The sequence below is a fragment of the Macaca mulatta genome, chromosome 16 (genome assembly GCF_049350105.2).
Source record: "Macaca mulatta isolate MMU2019108-1 chromosome 16, T2T-MMU8v2.0, whole genome shotgun sequence".
Lineage (NCBI taxonomy): Eukaryota > Metazoa > Chordata > Mammalia > Primates > Cercopithecidae > Macaca > Macaca mulatta.
The window spans coordinates 73,330,100-73,344,784 of record NC_133421.1 but is presented as its reverse complement, the minus strand read 5'-3'; the positions used below and the strand labels follow the sequence as shown (position 1 = coordinate 73,344,784).

At 56.6% G+C, this 14,685-nt stretch overlaps 1 protein-coding gene across 9 annotated transcripts in view; it reads right to left on the bottom strand.

Annotated features, from left to right (window-relative positions):
• Positions 1-14,685, bottom strand: part of KCNH6 (potassium voltage-gated channel subfamily H member 6) — a 28,572-nt gene that overhangs the window by 5,553 nt on the left and 8,334 nt on the right. For 4 of the 9 annotated variants that reach the window (XM_077972372.1, XM_077972376.1, XM_015120082.3 and 1 more), the window contains exons 5-12: positions 11,857-12,282; positions 10,095-10,494; positions 7,282-7,481; positions 6,892-7,144; positions 3,092-3,285; positions 1,841-1,925; positions 1,092-1,254; positions 235-421 (exon numbers count right to left, since the gene is read on the bottom strand). In XM_077972372.1, the coding sequence (XP_077828498.1) occupies positions 235-421; positions 1,092-1,254; positions 1,841-1,925; positions 3,092-3,285; positions 6,892-7,144; positions 7,282-7,481; positions 10,095-10,494; positions 11,857-12,282 (1,908 nt within the window). Of the gene's footprint in view, positions 1-234; positions 422-1,091; positions 1,255-1,383; positions 1,492-1,840; positions 1,926-3,076; positions 3,286-6,891; positions 7,145-7,281; positions 7,482-10,094; positions 10,495-11,856; positions 12,283-14,685 lie in introns of all 9 variants that reach the window. The other 5 variants (XM_077972370.1, XM_001116131.5, XM_077972374.1 and 2 more) reach the window with 3 other exon arrangements.

Sequence of the window (14,685 nt, the reverse complement as noted above, 5' to 3'; positions counted from 1 at the left end):
GGGTCCTGCTGCCCTGGCCCCAGCTGCAGGCTCTGTAGTCACATTCTGGGCTTTGCCAGCACCTTGCCCAGGCTAACCCTACCGTGACTCTGATCATAAAGGAGGTAAGCAGAAGCCCTGGCTGCTCTGGGGCCACAGAGGCTCTGGGCCTGATGCCACACTGTGACCAAGTCGGGCTAGGGAAGGCATGCAGCTGCTTCTAGGTAAGTCCCTGGGAATCCCCTCACCTCTTACCTGTGCAGGAGGCAGAAAGCCCTGGGGTAGCCTGGGCCCTGGACTCGTCATCTCCGAGGCTATAGGAAACAAGGCCAGGTCATTGGAGGCAGGGGCTTCCAGAATGTAGGTGGCTTGGCCCTGGGGCATGGGCTGCTGGAGGAGCTGCAAAATGCGGCTGAGGTCTGAGGACACGCGGGACTCCAGCCTGCCAGACAGAACCCCACAGTCAGGGTCAGGGCTGGCAAGAGCAGTTCCTGAGGGCAGCTGTCAATCTTGTAGCCTGTGTGCTGTTCCTGCTAGATGGAATGGCAGCCTGGGGCCTACCTGAAGCTATTTCCTTACTGGGATCCTCAGCCCCTGCCCAGATTCCCCCGGTACACCCCTGACTCTAACACCACCAGTGAGCAGGCACCAAGCAGACAACATTCAGTCCCCAAGATGCTTTGACGTGGATGTTCTAACTATCCCCATTTCACAAAAGGGCAAACTAGCTTCAGAGCTGTTCAGTAACTTGCCCACACTCTTGCTGGTAGGGAACAGAGCCAGAATTTGAAGCTAGACTGCTCTGCCTGTAAGCCCCCACTCTGCCACCACAGCCCTGCCATCCATAGGACACACCCCCTTTCCCTTTCCCAGGACCTGTGGAATTTGTTTCTGCACATGCTTGTGCCCCTCCCCTGAGAAGCTCCCTTGGCATGTTCCAGAGTTCGCTAGGGGAAGTCATCGGGGGAACTGTGCTTAGTGACAGGCATGGGTAGACCTGCAGCTAAATGGCCTACCCCATTCTAAAACCCACCTGGCACCCCGTGATGTCTCTGAGTCACTAGGAGGGGCTACCCATGCCCAGCCCCCAGCCCTGGCCACAGCGCACTCACCTGTTCATCTGGGCCTGGAGCTGCTCTAGCCTGGAGCCCAGCTTCAGAGGCCAACAATCTGGGTCTCCCTGAGGGGTTGGAGGGCTGTGCCTTGGGGGCATTTTCTGCAGCAGCTCAGGCCAGAGGCCAGATGCATCTGAGATGCTCAGGGGAGGGGCTGCATCTGCAGGAGGGAAAGGGAAGTCTCAGATGGGCCCAGCTGGTTCCACAGGCCTGACCCTTCTCAGTAGAGCCCGTCCCCCACCCCCTACCTGCCCTGGGGACACAGGGTATGAAGAGTGGCTCTCCTCACCTGGGTGCCCTGGAGCACAAGCTCCTGCCCCCATGGAGTTCTGGTTCCCAGGACCCAGGAGGTGGTAGCCCTTGGAGGGGAACTGGGGCCCCAGCTCATGGGGAGACCCTGGCAGGGTGAGGACTTTTAGCGCTGGTTTCACTGCCCAGGGAGCTGCAGCCCAGTGGCCCCCTGATGCCTTGGTGTGGAACCTCAGGGGGCTGGCTAGTCTCCATACACCCCTGGGGGTTGCATTTGAACCACAGAGCCCTCACTCTGCCTCTGAGGACACAGGCCATCAGGGCTGGGAGACTGGGGAGGAAGCAGGGCAAAGGTTCTAGCTCTGGGTCTAGAGAGGGAGCCCCTCTCCATTCATGGAGGGGTTGGTGCTGGGGAGGCAGGATGGAGAGGATATGGGAGGGGCAGGATGCTGGCCAGGGGCTGCGGGCTGGTGGGAGCGGGGGCTAGCTTTGCTCACCTGACTGGTTGTCATTGAGAAAGAAACCTTGGTGGTCTTGGCTGCCAGGAGCCTGTCGGGGGGATGAGTGGAGACCCCCGGCTGCCTTGTGGGAAACAAGAGGGTGAAGTAACAGGAACCAAAACTGGGATGGGGCCTCTTTGTTCTTCCCTGCCCTCACCCCATGGTGCTGTCACAACTAGGTGAAAGAGTGACAAGCAGCTGGGCACAGCAACGATGCCCTGGGTGGCTTCCTGCAGATGGCCCAGGCCGCAGAGACCACACCCCTCCTGTCCTGGTGCCCAGCTGCTAGGCATTCTGGCTGCCTGATGGCTGGGGCCCCAAGGCAGAGTCCTTACCAGGTATCCCCTGTGCAGATTGTGGGGGTGGGGGGAGGGGAGATACTGAGGAAGGGGTGAGGGGATGGTGTGGGGAGGGCTGTCCACAGCCAGAAAGCCCACCCAGCTCCATGCTCAGGAAACTGGGCACAGGGCCCATGCCAGCAGAGTCCTCCCCTGAGGTGGAGGGGGAGGGGCGCCGGGGAAGAAACAGCCCGGGCTCTATGTTTCCTGGCCAGGTGCACACTGCCTTCTTCCCATTAGTTCCCTCCTCTGTGATACCCTGCTCTGGGCATTCCAGGTCGGTCCTGGCTGTCCCACTCCTTGGCAAGCTTGATCTCCACATGGCTTTTCCTTTATACCTTTGTGACTTTGGCTATTTTACTTTGTGGCTCTTTATTTTTCTTGAGTTGTCAAAATCTCCTCTACTGAGGGATAAGTGTGAGAAGAGAGACAGCTTTGTCACCTCTTGGCAGCCCCTGTGCCTGGCACTGTGAGCCCTCTGGACGGGAGGCACCTTCCTTTTCAGCTTGGTGTGGTATGGTGGGAATGCCTGGGCTTTGGAGTCAGACAAATTAAATTCACATTTTGGCTCTGCCATTTACTAGCTGAATGGCTTTGGCCAATTTATTTATTGCCTCTAATCTTCAGTTTCCTCATCTGGAAAATAGGGATAGTAATACCATTTGCAAGGAGATCATGTAAACGAAGCCCCACCCTTAGCACATAGTCAGTGCTTAATAAATAGTAGCTATCCTCATACTTAGCATGACGCCAGCCATGGTAGGCACAGAAGAAATTATGGCAAAGGTTGTAGGATGGGGTTGAAAGGAAGGGTATTGGTCAGATGGGTGCCCTCAGGCCAGGCAGGCCCAGCCCTCAGCAGGCTGCCTGGGCATTTCTACCCACCCTGGCCCACCTGGCCCTGACTCACGTCCCGCAGGTTGAAGGTGACCTCCAGCTTACTCCAGAAGCTGTCCGCAAAGGCCGGGTACATGTCCAGCACCTCCAGCAGGTCTGCCCGCTGGATCTTGTGCAGGTCGCAGTAGGTCAGAGCCCGCACGTCTGCACTGGACTTGCCTGGCCGGGCATGGAGGCTGACGGGCTCCCCAAAGATGTCATTCTTTCCTGCCAGCCAGAGGGGTGGGAGTTTCTTCAGGGTCTGGCTCCATGCTCCCTTATGAGGGTCCTTTGACCATGACCTCCCCCAACCTCAGACATCCTTCTAGGCTGGGGCCTGCTGCCCAGGATCGAGCTCTGCCAATGATCCATGGCTGGATGTGCTGGCTGTGGGTGGCAGGGTGGTGGTGGTGGAGTGGCTGTTCTCTTCCTGTGCCCTTTGAGCCACCCAGGCTCCTCTCACTGTCTCCAGGCCCTTCAGAACCACCATCCATCAGAATCTCCCTCCTGTAGCCCACACTCTTTGGCACAGTGGGCAGGAAGGGGCCCTAAAGCCTCAATGTCTGTCTCAACGTCTTCTTGCTGCTTGGCCTGCCGGTGCTGTGGAGCAGGGTGCAAGAAACCCGGGGCCAGAGCACCTAACTCCGCCAGGGCAGGGCCGGAGGCTTCTCTTTGTCTTCCCACTCCTGATTGTGGGGCCAGGTAACCAGCATGGCCCTGGTGGAGGAAGCCTGGGGAAGTTACTCCCCCTGTCTGGACCCCAGAGTCTTCATCTCTAAAATGGGTAAAACCTGATCTGCCTTGCCGACCCCACTGGACTGTTCAGGGAAGCAGATGAGGTGATGCTTGAGAAAGTGACTCAAAAAGCAACAGGCGGCTGGGCGCAGTGGCTCATGCCTGTAACCCCAGCACTTTGGGAGGCTGAGGCTGGTGGATTATTTGAGGTCAGTAGTTTGAGACCAGTCTGGCCAACATGGTGAAACCTCATCTCTACTAAAAACAACAACAACAAAAACAAAAATTAGCAGGGCATGGTGGCCTATAATCCCAGCTACTCGGGAAGCTGAGGCAGAAGAATCGCTTGAACCCGGGAGGCGGAGTTTGCTGGGAGCTGAGATTGCACCACTATACTCCAGCCTGGGCAACAGAGCGAGACTCTATCTAAAAAGCAAACAAAAAACAAAACAAAACAAAACAAAAAAGCAAGAGGCACCTGACTAGGTCCATGCAAGACAAGGCGGAAGGATGTCCCAGGGTAGACATGGGTGATGCTCAGGTATGTGGCAAGGGTACTGGGCCCTCCTGGTGCCAGGTGCTGTGCTGGCCAAAGGATATAAATATAAGATGTTGTGCCACCCATAAGGACCCCCTCAAATCCCTGCAAGATAGGTATATAAGCAGCTAACAAGTTTACAGCATGATCTGTAGAGCCCTAGAAACAGGAAGAACCAAGAGTTATGGGGCCATGGAGGAGGGAGGGGCTCCTCCTGCCAGGGGTGGCAGGGACAGAGAGGAGGGAGCTTACAGAGGAAGAGAAATGGGGGCTGTGTGGAGAGAAACAAGGACTGGCCCCCATGATAAAGGCAATCAGGGCAGAAGAAACAGCATGTGATCAGCACTGCACTGTCAGGGCCCAGGGGTGGAGAGCCCCAGGCCGGGGTGCCACAGAGCATGACTGCTTTGATTGCCACTCCCCCAGAAAGTCCAGCACCCTCAGCCTGGTGACACTGTGCAAGCGGCACTAACAGTTAGCACAGAGGGATGGGTGGAGGCTGGGATATGTCCCCACAAGAGAACAGGATCAAAGGACATTCACAGAAGAGAGGGCTGAGGCCTGGAGAGGGAAGGGGCTCACTAGGGCCACACATGAAAGCCTGAAGCTTGAAATCTGGGCAACACTATTATGTGATGGTTTTCCAGTAGATGAAAGATTCTGATCTAATATCTCTTTCTACTCAGGACAAAATGAGAGGTTTCATGTCTCTGACTGAGACTTAAATTGGATTAACTTCTTAATTATTAATAATAATTATCATCCCTCCCATGTGATGGCACTTTTTTTTTTTTCTTGCTCTGTCGCCCAGTCTGGAGTGCAGTGGCGTGATCTTGGCTCACTGCAATCTCCACCTCCTGGGTTCAAGCAATTCTCTGCCTCAGCCTCCCAAGTAGCTGGGACTACAGGCACCTGCCACCACACCGGGCTAAATTTTTGTGTTTCTAGTAGAGACGGGGTTTCACCATCTTGGCCAGGCTGGTCTTGAACTCCTGACCTTGTGATCCACGCACCTCAGCCCCCCAAAGTGCTGGAATTTCAGGCGTGAGCCACCACGCCCCCAGCCGTGGATGGCACATCTAAGGTAGGCTGGGAGTGAGGGAAGGTCTCATACAGAAACCTATGCCTAAGCCCAGCCTTGGAGGACAACTGGGATCTGCCGGACTGGCACAGGGTAGGGCGCTCCAGGCAGAGTGGCAGCACATGCAAGGGCACAGATTTAGAGAACTCTAAGTAGTTTGACTGGAGCATGAAGTACCAGGCGGAGGGTGGTGGGACAGGGTGGTCGGATTGGGATAACTGGGGATGCCACGCATGGCCCATGGGGAGCCATGGAGAGATCTTGAGCAGAAGAGACAGATGTACAGATGTCTCTTTCAGGTCACTGGCAGAAGGTAGAAGACAGGCATAGGAGTAAAACAGCCGTAGGGCCATGGGAAAGGAGTTCCCAACACCTTTCCAGGAAGGACCCAAAGAGGGCTGGATCCAGGCAGGGACAGGGAGACAGGTGTGAGATGGGGAGGTATGGACAAGTCTGGCTGGTGGACAGTGGGCAGGAATGAAGTAGGATGCCCCCTTGGCTGACTGTGGCGTGGGCAATGGGCAGATGCTTCACAGTGATGGGATGCTGAAGCAGCTGGTTTTGAGGAAAGGTGATTTCAGATTGGGATACATTGAGTTTGATCTGCTCATAGAATACTAAGGTGGCCATGCCCAGGAAGAATGGAATATTCTGGTCTAAGGAGACAGCGGGGCGAGGACAGAGCTCTGGGGATCCTTGTGGTACAGGTGAAGGCTGAGGCCATGGGAGCGAGGAGCAGGCCCAGGGGAGGGTGTCAGGTGAGGAGAGGAGAGCAGATCACCAGCAGGCCAGAGGAAGCAGAGAGAGAAGGGAGCCTGAGGGGTACCTGTCCAGAGGGGCTGGAGGATAGCCAGATCATGGGGACCAAAGGAGGGCGAGCCTGAAGTTGGGGTGGAGGTGAAGTCATGGGGCAGGCAAGGAAGATGAGAATCTAGGAGAGGACCCTGTGATGCTCAGAGAGGTAAAGTGACTTGCCCAAGGTCACACAGCAGGCATGTGGCAGAGGCTGCTTGTGACCTGTCTGTCCCCCTTGCCCAGTGCTCATACCCTTCCTCCAAAGTGTCTGGCTATCCCTGTGTCTGCACTGAATGAGACTGGGGTCCCCAGCCAGGGAATCCCCCTCCACCCAGAGAGACCATTGGCCTTTCTCCCTGAACTCCCCAAGAGTGCAAAAAGGTAGGAAGACCTGCCTGGGTTTCTGAGTCACACTGACAGCCCTGGAATCCCTGCCTGGCCACAGACTAGCATGATCTCCCTCAGCTTCAACTTCTCTCTCAGGAAAATGGGACCTCTGGCAGAGGGCTGTTTTAAGGATTCAGGAAGCTGGGTATATATCTCTCCCGGGTACATGCTGTGCACGTTGCTGGCCAGTAGAAGTAAAATCCTCATCAGGAAGAGGGTGACCTGGGCAGGGCATCTTCAATCCCGCCGCCTTCCATCCAATCCCCAACACAGGTCTGGTCCACTCCGCCTGACCCACCTAGGATGGCCACGACCACGTCGTCGCGCAGGATCTCGATGGAGCCTCGGGAGATGAAGTAGAGCGTGGAGAGCACATCGCCGAGGTGTACCAGCGTGTCCCCAGGCGGCGCGTGCGTGGTCTTGAACTTGACGGCTAATGCGCGCAGGCAGCCCTTGCTGGCTCCGCTGAAAGCCGGGCAGTGCTGCAGCAGCGCGCGGTGCAGGTGCAGGCAGATGTCAGCCTGCAGGCACTCGGGGAAGCCCTTCAGCACCTGCAAGGCGGGCGGCCAAGTCCAGCGGGGCGCGGCCGGGGTGGGGCTAGGGGAGAGGGTGGGGAGGGCTCTGGGGACGCCCCGCCCCCGCAGGATCTTGGCCTCCCCCGGGCATTGGCCAGAGCGGCGGGGCTCACCGCGTTCATGTCAATGCCATTGGTGTAGGACCAGGCGTGCTGGAAGTACTCCTCCAGGCGCTGGCGCAGCGGGTTGGGGATCTGGTGGAAGCGGATGAACTCCTTGACGCGCAGCATCTGCGTGTGGTAGCGCGCGGTGCCCGAGTACAGGCGCTGGATGATCGCGGACACGTTCCCGAAGATGCTGGCGTACATCAGGGCTGGGGGCGGGGCGGGGAGGGGAGTGAGCTCCTCCGCGGCCCCACTGGGCCTGAGCTTACCCGGGCCTTCCTCTTTCCAGCAGCTCCCTGGTGAGGGACCCCTCTGTCCAGGGAGAAGTCAGGAGTGACCAGGGCAGAGCCAGGGCACATGGGGAACAAAGGCCCCTGGGCTTCCTGCCCTCCTCCCTATGCCCTGTGCCTCTTGGCATCTTACTGGGCCCAGCGGTCAAACACCCGAGAAGAAAGAAGGAAGGCAATGGATTTTTGTTTTTTGTTTTTTGTTTTTTTTTTTTGAGACGGAGTCTCGCTCTGTCACCCAGGCTGGAGTGCAGTGGCCGGATCTCAGCTCACTGCAAGCTCCGCCTCCCGGGTTCACGCCATTCTCCTGTCTCAGCCTCCGGAGTAGCTGGGACTACAGGCGCCCGCCAACTCACCCGGCTAGTTTTTTTTTTGTATTTTTTAGTAGAGACGGGGTTTCACCGTGTTAGCCAGGATGGTCTGGATCTCCTGACCTCGTGATCCGCCCGTCTCGGCCTCCCAAAGTGCTGGGATTACAGGCTTGAGCCACCGCGCCCGGCTGGCAATGGATTTTTAAAGTTCAGATCTGCTTTCTCCTTTAAGTTGTAAAAATACAATGAAAAGAAAAGTCTCCGCCGGGTGTGGTAGCTCAGGCCTGTAATCCCAGCACTTTGGGAGGCTGAGGTGGGCAGATCACCTGAGGTCAGGAGTTCGAGACCAACCCAGACAACATGGTGAAACCCCGTCTCTACCAAAAAAATACAAAAATTATCCGGGCGTGGTGGTGCTTGCCTGTAATCCCAGCTACTTGGGAGGCTGAGGCATGAGAATCGCTTGAACCCAGGAGGCAGAGGTTGCAGTGAGCCAAGACTGTGCCTCTGAGCTCCAGCCTGGGCAACAGAATGAGACCGTCTCAAAAAAAACAAAAACAAAAAAGAGCAATCTCAATTTCTTGTTTTCACCCATTTTCTTCCCTTGTTTTTGTTTTTTTGGGCTTTCACATCTCTAAATACTCTGAACATGACAACTCAATCTATGTGTAAAATTCCATGCTGCCTCTTGTGTTCCTAAACTAGGTATCTTGGGAGGCAGGCAGCTGGGAGCAGGGATAGAGAGCAGCACAGCCTTGGAGCCGAACCCCTGGGCTGGGATCCGGTCACTCGGACATTTCCTAGCTGTGTGCCCTCTGGCAATTTAGCACTATCTGGGTTCTTTCTTTATAAACTGGGCTCAGAAGGAAATGAAATGTGGGCTTTTGTGAAGGGTTTAAAAGAGTGCCTGGCAGAGCTGGCTTCATGTGTGCAACCCGTGTGGACACACGGGGCCGCATGCTAAGAGCCCTGCATTTGGTTTAATACTCTGCTGTCACTGTCGAAAAATTCTTTTTTTTTTTTTTTGAGACGGAGTCTTGCTCTGTCACCCAGGGGAGTGCAGTGGCGCCATCTCAGCTCACTGCAAGCTCCGCCTCCCGGGTTCAAGCTATTCTCCTGCCTCAGCCTCCTGAGTAGCTAGGACTACAGGCGTGCGCCACCATGCCGGCTAATGTTTGTATTTTTAGTAGAGATGGGGTTTCACCATGTTGGTCAGGCTGGTCTCAAACTCCTGACCTCATGATCCGCCCACCTCGGCCTCCCAAAGTGCTGGGATTACAGGCATGAGCCACCACACCCGGTGAAAAATTCTTAATAATTTTTTTTTCTTTTTTGAGATGGAGTCTCACTCTGTCACCTAAGCTGAAGTCAAGTGGCACGATCTTGGCTCACTGCAACCTCTGCCTCCCAGGTTCAAGCGATTCTCCTGCCTCAGTCTCCTGAGTAGCTGGCATAATAGGCATGTGCCACCACACCTGGCTAATTTTTTGTATTTTTTAGTAGAGATGGGGTTTCACCATGTTGGCCAGGCTGGTCTTGAACTCTTGACCTCGGGTGATTCACCTGCCTTGGTGTCCCAGAGTGCTGGGATTACCAGACTTGAGCCACCACACTTGGCTGATTCTTTTTTTTTTTTTTTTTTTGAGACGGAGTCTCGCTCTGTCGCCCAGGCTGGAGTGCAGTGGCTGGATCTCAGCTCACTGCAAGCTCCACCTCCCGGGTTCACGCCATTCTCCCGCCTCAGTCTCCCGCGTAGCTGGGACTACAGGCGCCCGCCACCTCGCCCGGCTAATTTTTTGTATTTTTTAGTAGAGACGGGGTTTCACTGGGTTAGCCAGGATGGTCTCGATCTCCTGACCTCATGATCCGCCCGTCTCGGCCTCCCAAAGTGCTGGGATTACAGGCTTGAGCCACCGCGCCCGGCACTTGGCTGATTCTTAATAATTTTTAAACAAGGGTCCCTACATTTTCATTTTGCTCTGGGCCCTGCAAATTATGTAGCCTGTCTTGGTGCCTGGCAGATAGCATAGACTGTGTGGGTGTTACATTTTGTGTACAATTGGTGCACACGCCAGCAAAAATTCATTGTGCTGCACACTTAGGATCAGTGTACTGCATGAATTGTTGCTATGTGTTATGTTCTATCTCAGTACAAAACTACAAATAAAATTTCACAGGTAAGACCAGAGCATGAAGTTAGGCCATGGCATGAGGTCTCACTCACAGCCAATGAGCATGACGCAGATGGAGAAGACCTTCTCGGAGTTGGTGTTGGGTGAGACATTGCCGAAGCCCACGCTGGTAAGGCTGCTGAAGGTGAAGTAGAGGGCTGTGACATACTTGTCCTGCACCGAGGGGCCCGAGGCTGGGTCGCTGCCGTTGTAGCGCTTGCCAAGCTGCACACCCAGGCTGTCCAGCCAGCCGATCTTGTGTTCCAGGTAGGGCCGCTCCACATTGCCGATGGCGTACCAGATGCAGGCCAGCCAATGCGCAATGAGCGCAAAGGTGCACATGAGCAAGAAGAGCACAGCCGCCCCGTACTCAGAGTAGCGGTCCAACTTCCGTGCCACGCGCACCAGCCGCAGCAGCCGCGCTGTCTTCAATAGCCCGATCAGGGTTGTGGTCTGGAGGGGTAGGGAAATGGTAACAGGGCTGGGGTCAGCCCTTGGATGGGTGCACTGAGGCCTGCTTTTGTTCACTCATGCATATAACCACATAGTCATTCAACAAACCTTTATGGAGAACCTGCTCCGGGCCACGCACTTGGCAGTGTGGCACGGTATGGGACATTAAGGATCTCAGCCTAAAGCTCAAAATAGTGTTCCGGTTGCTAGGACAGAAGTCCAGTGGGAGCACAGAGGAAGAGGAGGTCAAGTCTGCAGAGGCAGGTCAGGGGAAGCTTCATGGATGAGGTGACGCATGAGGTGAGCCTAGAGAGAGGAGGCTAGGGCTCCAGGCAGACGGGAGGGAGAGGGAAAGGGCACTCCTGTCTCAAGGAGCAGCATGAGCAATGGCACTGAGGTGTGAAGTGCGTGGCCCACATGGGAAACCGAGCGTGGCACTACAGCCTGGTGCGCATATGGAACATGGAGGAGCAGCGAGAGCCGTGCCCGGGAAGGGCAGGGCGGGCAGGGGCCCTGTGGGCTTCAGGGTCCATCACCAGCTTGGCTTCTATTCTGTAGGCCTTGGGGAGCCACTGAAAATTCTGAGGACCCTGTACATCCCAGAAGGTGGAACACAGGGTCAAGTAAGCGATCTGAAACTTGCTGTGGCAGTTGTGTGGAGGGGCGGGAGGCTGGCAAGTTTGGTGATGGGACACGGATGAGTACGAAGGCCACTCAGTGTCCAGGTGGGGGCAGCGGGGTAGGAGGGTGGATTTGCTGTGTCTTACGGGGGCTTGGAGGAGAGGAGCCCTGCTGGACACCCCCTGCTGGACAGGCTGGGGTGAGGAGGGGGTACTGGAACACAGAAGGCAGAGTCGATTTCAGTGAAAAGCTGATCCTGAGGAGAGTGGGCAAGAGGAGACCGTGGGACTGGAAGCTATGAGAAAGGCATGTAGATGCCTTCATGTCACCTATGGGCAGCCGGGTGGGCATAGTGGAGGGCTAGGGGGCGAGGTGGGACCCAGGGTGCACTGGGGAGTGGCCTGGGGATCCCTTTCTCCCTCCAGGGTGAGTGCAGTTTGGAAGTGAGCATGAGGGGCCGGGACCACATGAGTGCCCATCCTGGAATGGGCAGCCTGCTCCTCTTACCAGGGCCTACTCGGAGAGGGGGCAGAGGGGCAGAGGCCTGGGGGTGCAGCCTCGGCAGGTCCTTTTCCAGGGCTGGGAGGTGACATGTTAGGGGCCTCCTCTCCACCTCCACGTGCTTCAGCAAAAGTGCCCAGTACCAGGTATTCTCCGCACCTAGTGCTGTGCAGCAGGGAGGGCTTGAGGCCAGCGTGCAGAGGACAGCCACAGCTGCTGGCCTGGAGAGGGTCTGCTCACCTCATCGGAGCCGGTGCGGAAGATCAGGAGGTCAAAAGGGATGGCGGCCACCATGTCGATGAGGAACCAGCCCTTGAAGTAGTGGACGGCGATGCGGCGGGGGTGGCTGACCACCTCATCGTTGGTGTTGACGTAGGTGGTGCGGAAGTTGATGACGATGTCCACGACGAACATGATGTCCACGATGAGATCCACCACAGTGAGGGGACTGCAGGTATATCCACAGGCCCCACGCCGCGATTCGTCCTGGTCGCTGAGCAGGAAGGCAGCTGAATAGGGTGTGAAGACAGCCGTGTAGATGACCAGCAGCAGGATGAGCCAGTCCCACACGGCCTTGAAGGGGCTGTAATGCAGGATGGTCCAGCGGTGGATGCGCGGCGCCTGCAGCTTGTACTCAGGCAGCACATCCGCGCCCAGGGACAGGACCTAGGGGTGAGGCCGAGGGTGGTCAGGTCGGGGGCAGCCACAGCTGGTGAGACCAGCCTAGAGGGCTGAGGCCTGGGGAAGGTGTAGTGGGAGAGGGTGGATGACCATGGCTCTGGTGGGCAGAGGGGATGAGGGAGAGACAGGGTGGGGGATGTCTGAGAAGGCAGGTTCCTAAGGGGACAGATGCCTCGGGAGGAAGTGCAGAGAAAGGAGTTGGGATGCAAGAGGAGGGGTATGGCTCTGCCCCATAGCGACCCCAGGTTTGATGCTCACAAGCTGCCTTGGAAACATCCTGGAGTGGGTGGAGCCAGGGCAGGGGAGGGCCAGGCCCATGGTCATCTGTGGGCCCATTCCACACAAGAGCCCACTGAAGGGGTAACTGGTGGGCTGATCCTCTCTGGTGGGCTTGGGAGGCCCCCTGTGATCAGGGTTCCTGATGGGAACAGGTCACCCCTAGAAGAGCGTCTTCCTTTCTGAGGGCCCTGGGGAGGCTGGACCAGTGAGTGCCCTCTCTGGGACCAACTCAGAGCCTCTCATGGAAATAGTCCATGGGGTAGGGGTGCAGCCAACCTGGACCCTCAACAGGTCCTGGACAAAGGAAAACTGACTCCTCCCCACACATGTCCAAGAGTTTGGAACATCACCTTCTGCAGAGACCTCACTTCTCCCTTCTCCCCTCCCGCCCCCACCTCCAAGACTGTGATTAACCCAGGATCTCTAGGCCCAGCTGCCCAACACGAGAGGCAGCCAGGGCATTAGGAAGGGCATGGGTACTGAAGCCAGGCCTCCCCGGTTGAATCCCAGGTGTGACATGTGCTATAGGTGAGCCTTACACAAGTTTTGTAACCTCTGTGAGCCTCAGTTCCCTCATCTGCAAAATGAAATCACAAAGGACAACAAAAGCCACGGGTAGTGAGGAAATGAGATACATCTGTTCTCATGTAGTTAGTGAGATGCATCTATTCTCACGGAGATGGCACGCGCTGCTCTACACAGCAATTCCCCGTCCACCCTCCTCCTCCCTCATCCTCATCAGACACTGCTCCAGACAAGGATGGAGCCGGAAGGGTGTTCCATGGACCTCCTCTCCCACCAGATGAGATCTGGTGGATGGTTCAGGTTTAGGAAAATTTGCAATGTAAGGTTTGACCTTGGAAACAAAATCAATTAGGAGGTGGGATCACAATAAGGCAGATCCATTTGGTTTCAACCAGAGGGTCCCTATCTGACATCCAAACCCTTGAGCGCAGCTACCATGTCCCCACCCTGCAGTGACCTGCTCAGCCTTGAGGCCTCACTTCGTACTTCCCCAGGAAGCCCCCTCTGAATCCACATAGACTTGGGCTCTTTTTTTATTTTCTCCCTGTCCCTGTATCTACCCAGCTGCATGGTGGTGCTCCACTGAGTCATGGGCTCACTGAGTTTGGCTCCCTTGCCGGCCCTCTCCTCCCTATGTGCCCAGCTCTTGGTCCACATGAGCTCTCAACTGCAGGTCCCTGAATGAGCACCGGAAACTGGGGCTCCCTGATCAGGAGCAGCTGCCGTCACACCCTGGGTATCAGAGGCCGCTAGGACCCTGTTAGGGTGAAACAAGGCCCTTCCCTAGGCCTGCCTGGGTGGGGAGTGGGAGGGAGACAGAAGGAATGGTGGGGGGTGGTTTAAAGTAGGCTGAGAGGAGAGTTCCTCAGCTCCTCAGGGCCCCCAGACAGGGGGACCCCCAAAATCTCCCACTGCCTCCAAAGCCAGCTTGAGGGCCCTTTGTGGCAAAGCCCACCCTGCCCAAGTCCCCCAGAGGTGCAAGGCCTTCAGGACACCCAGGCTCTGGTGTGAGGCCACAGCCGTCGAAGCTCTTCAAGTTCTGGTTGAGGCCGATGTGACTTCCCTGATCTGGGTCCTCGCCTGCCCTTTCCCCTGAGATCTGTCAGGCACCTCCTGGACCTAAGACCCACATGGAGTGGGGGAGTGATGCCAAGAGGGGCCAAGCTGAGGAACAAACAGGGGCAGGCAGATTGGGCAGGTGCCGGGACTATAGGCCCAGCCAGGCCTGGCTGTCTTCACCAACTACTTTCCAGTCTAACAGCCCCCCCATGGCAGCCCCCAACAGTGGCATCAACCTAAGATGCCCTGGGGTAAGCAGCTGGGGGGCTTCCCAGGGTCAGGCCTTTGGGCCACTCTGCCTGACCTCATAGGGCACAGTCCTGCAGCCTGGCGTCCTGCCCTCCTTGGGATCCTTGAGCTCAGTGAGGTGCTGAGTGGTTTCCCCACACCTGGTTCCAGCAGCAACTGTGCTTCAGGTGAAAACAGGCAGGAGGGAAAAGAGCTGCCTCCAGCCCCAACACAGGGACAGCTGGGAAAGGAAAGCTGGGAGCAGGCCACTCTGGGCTCTGCATTGCTCAACCTTGG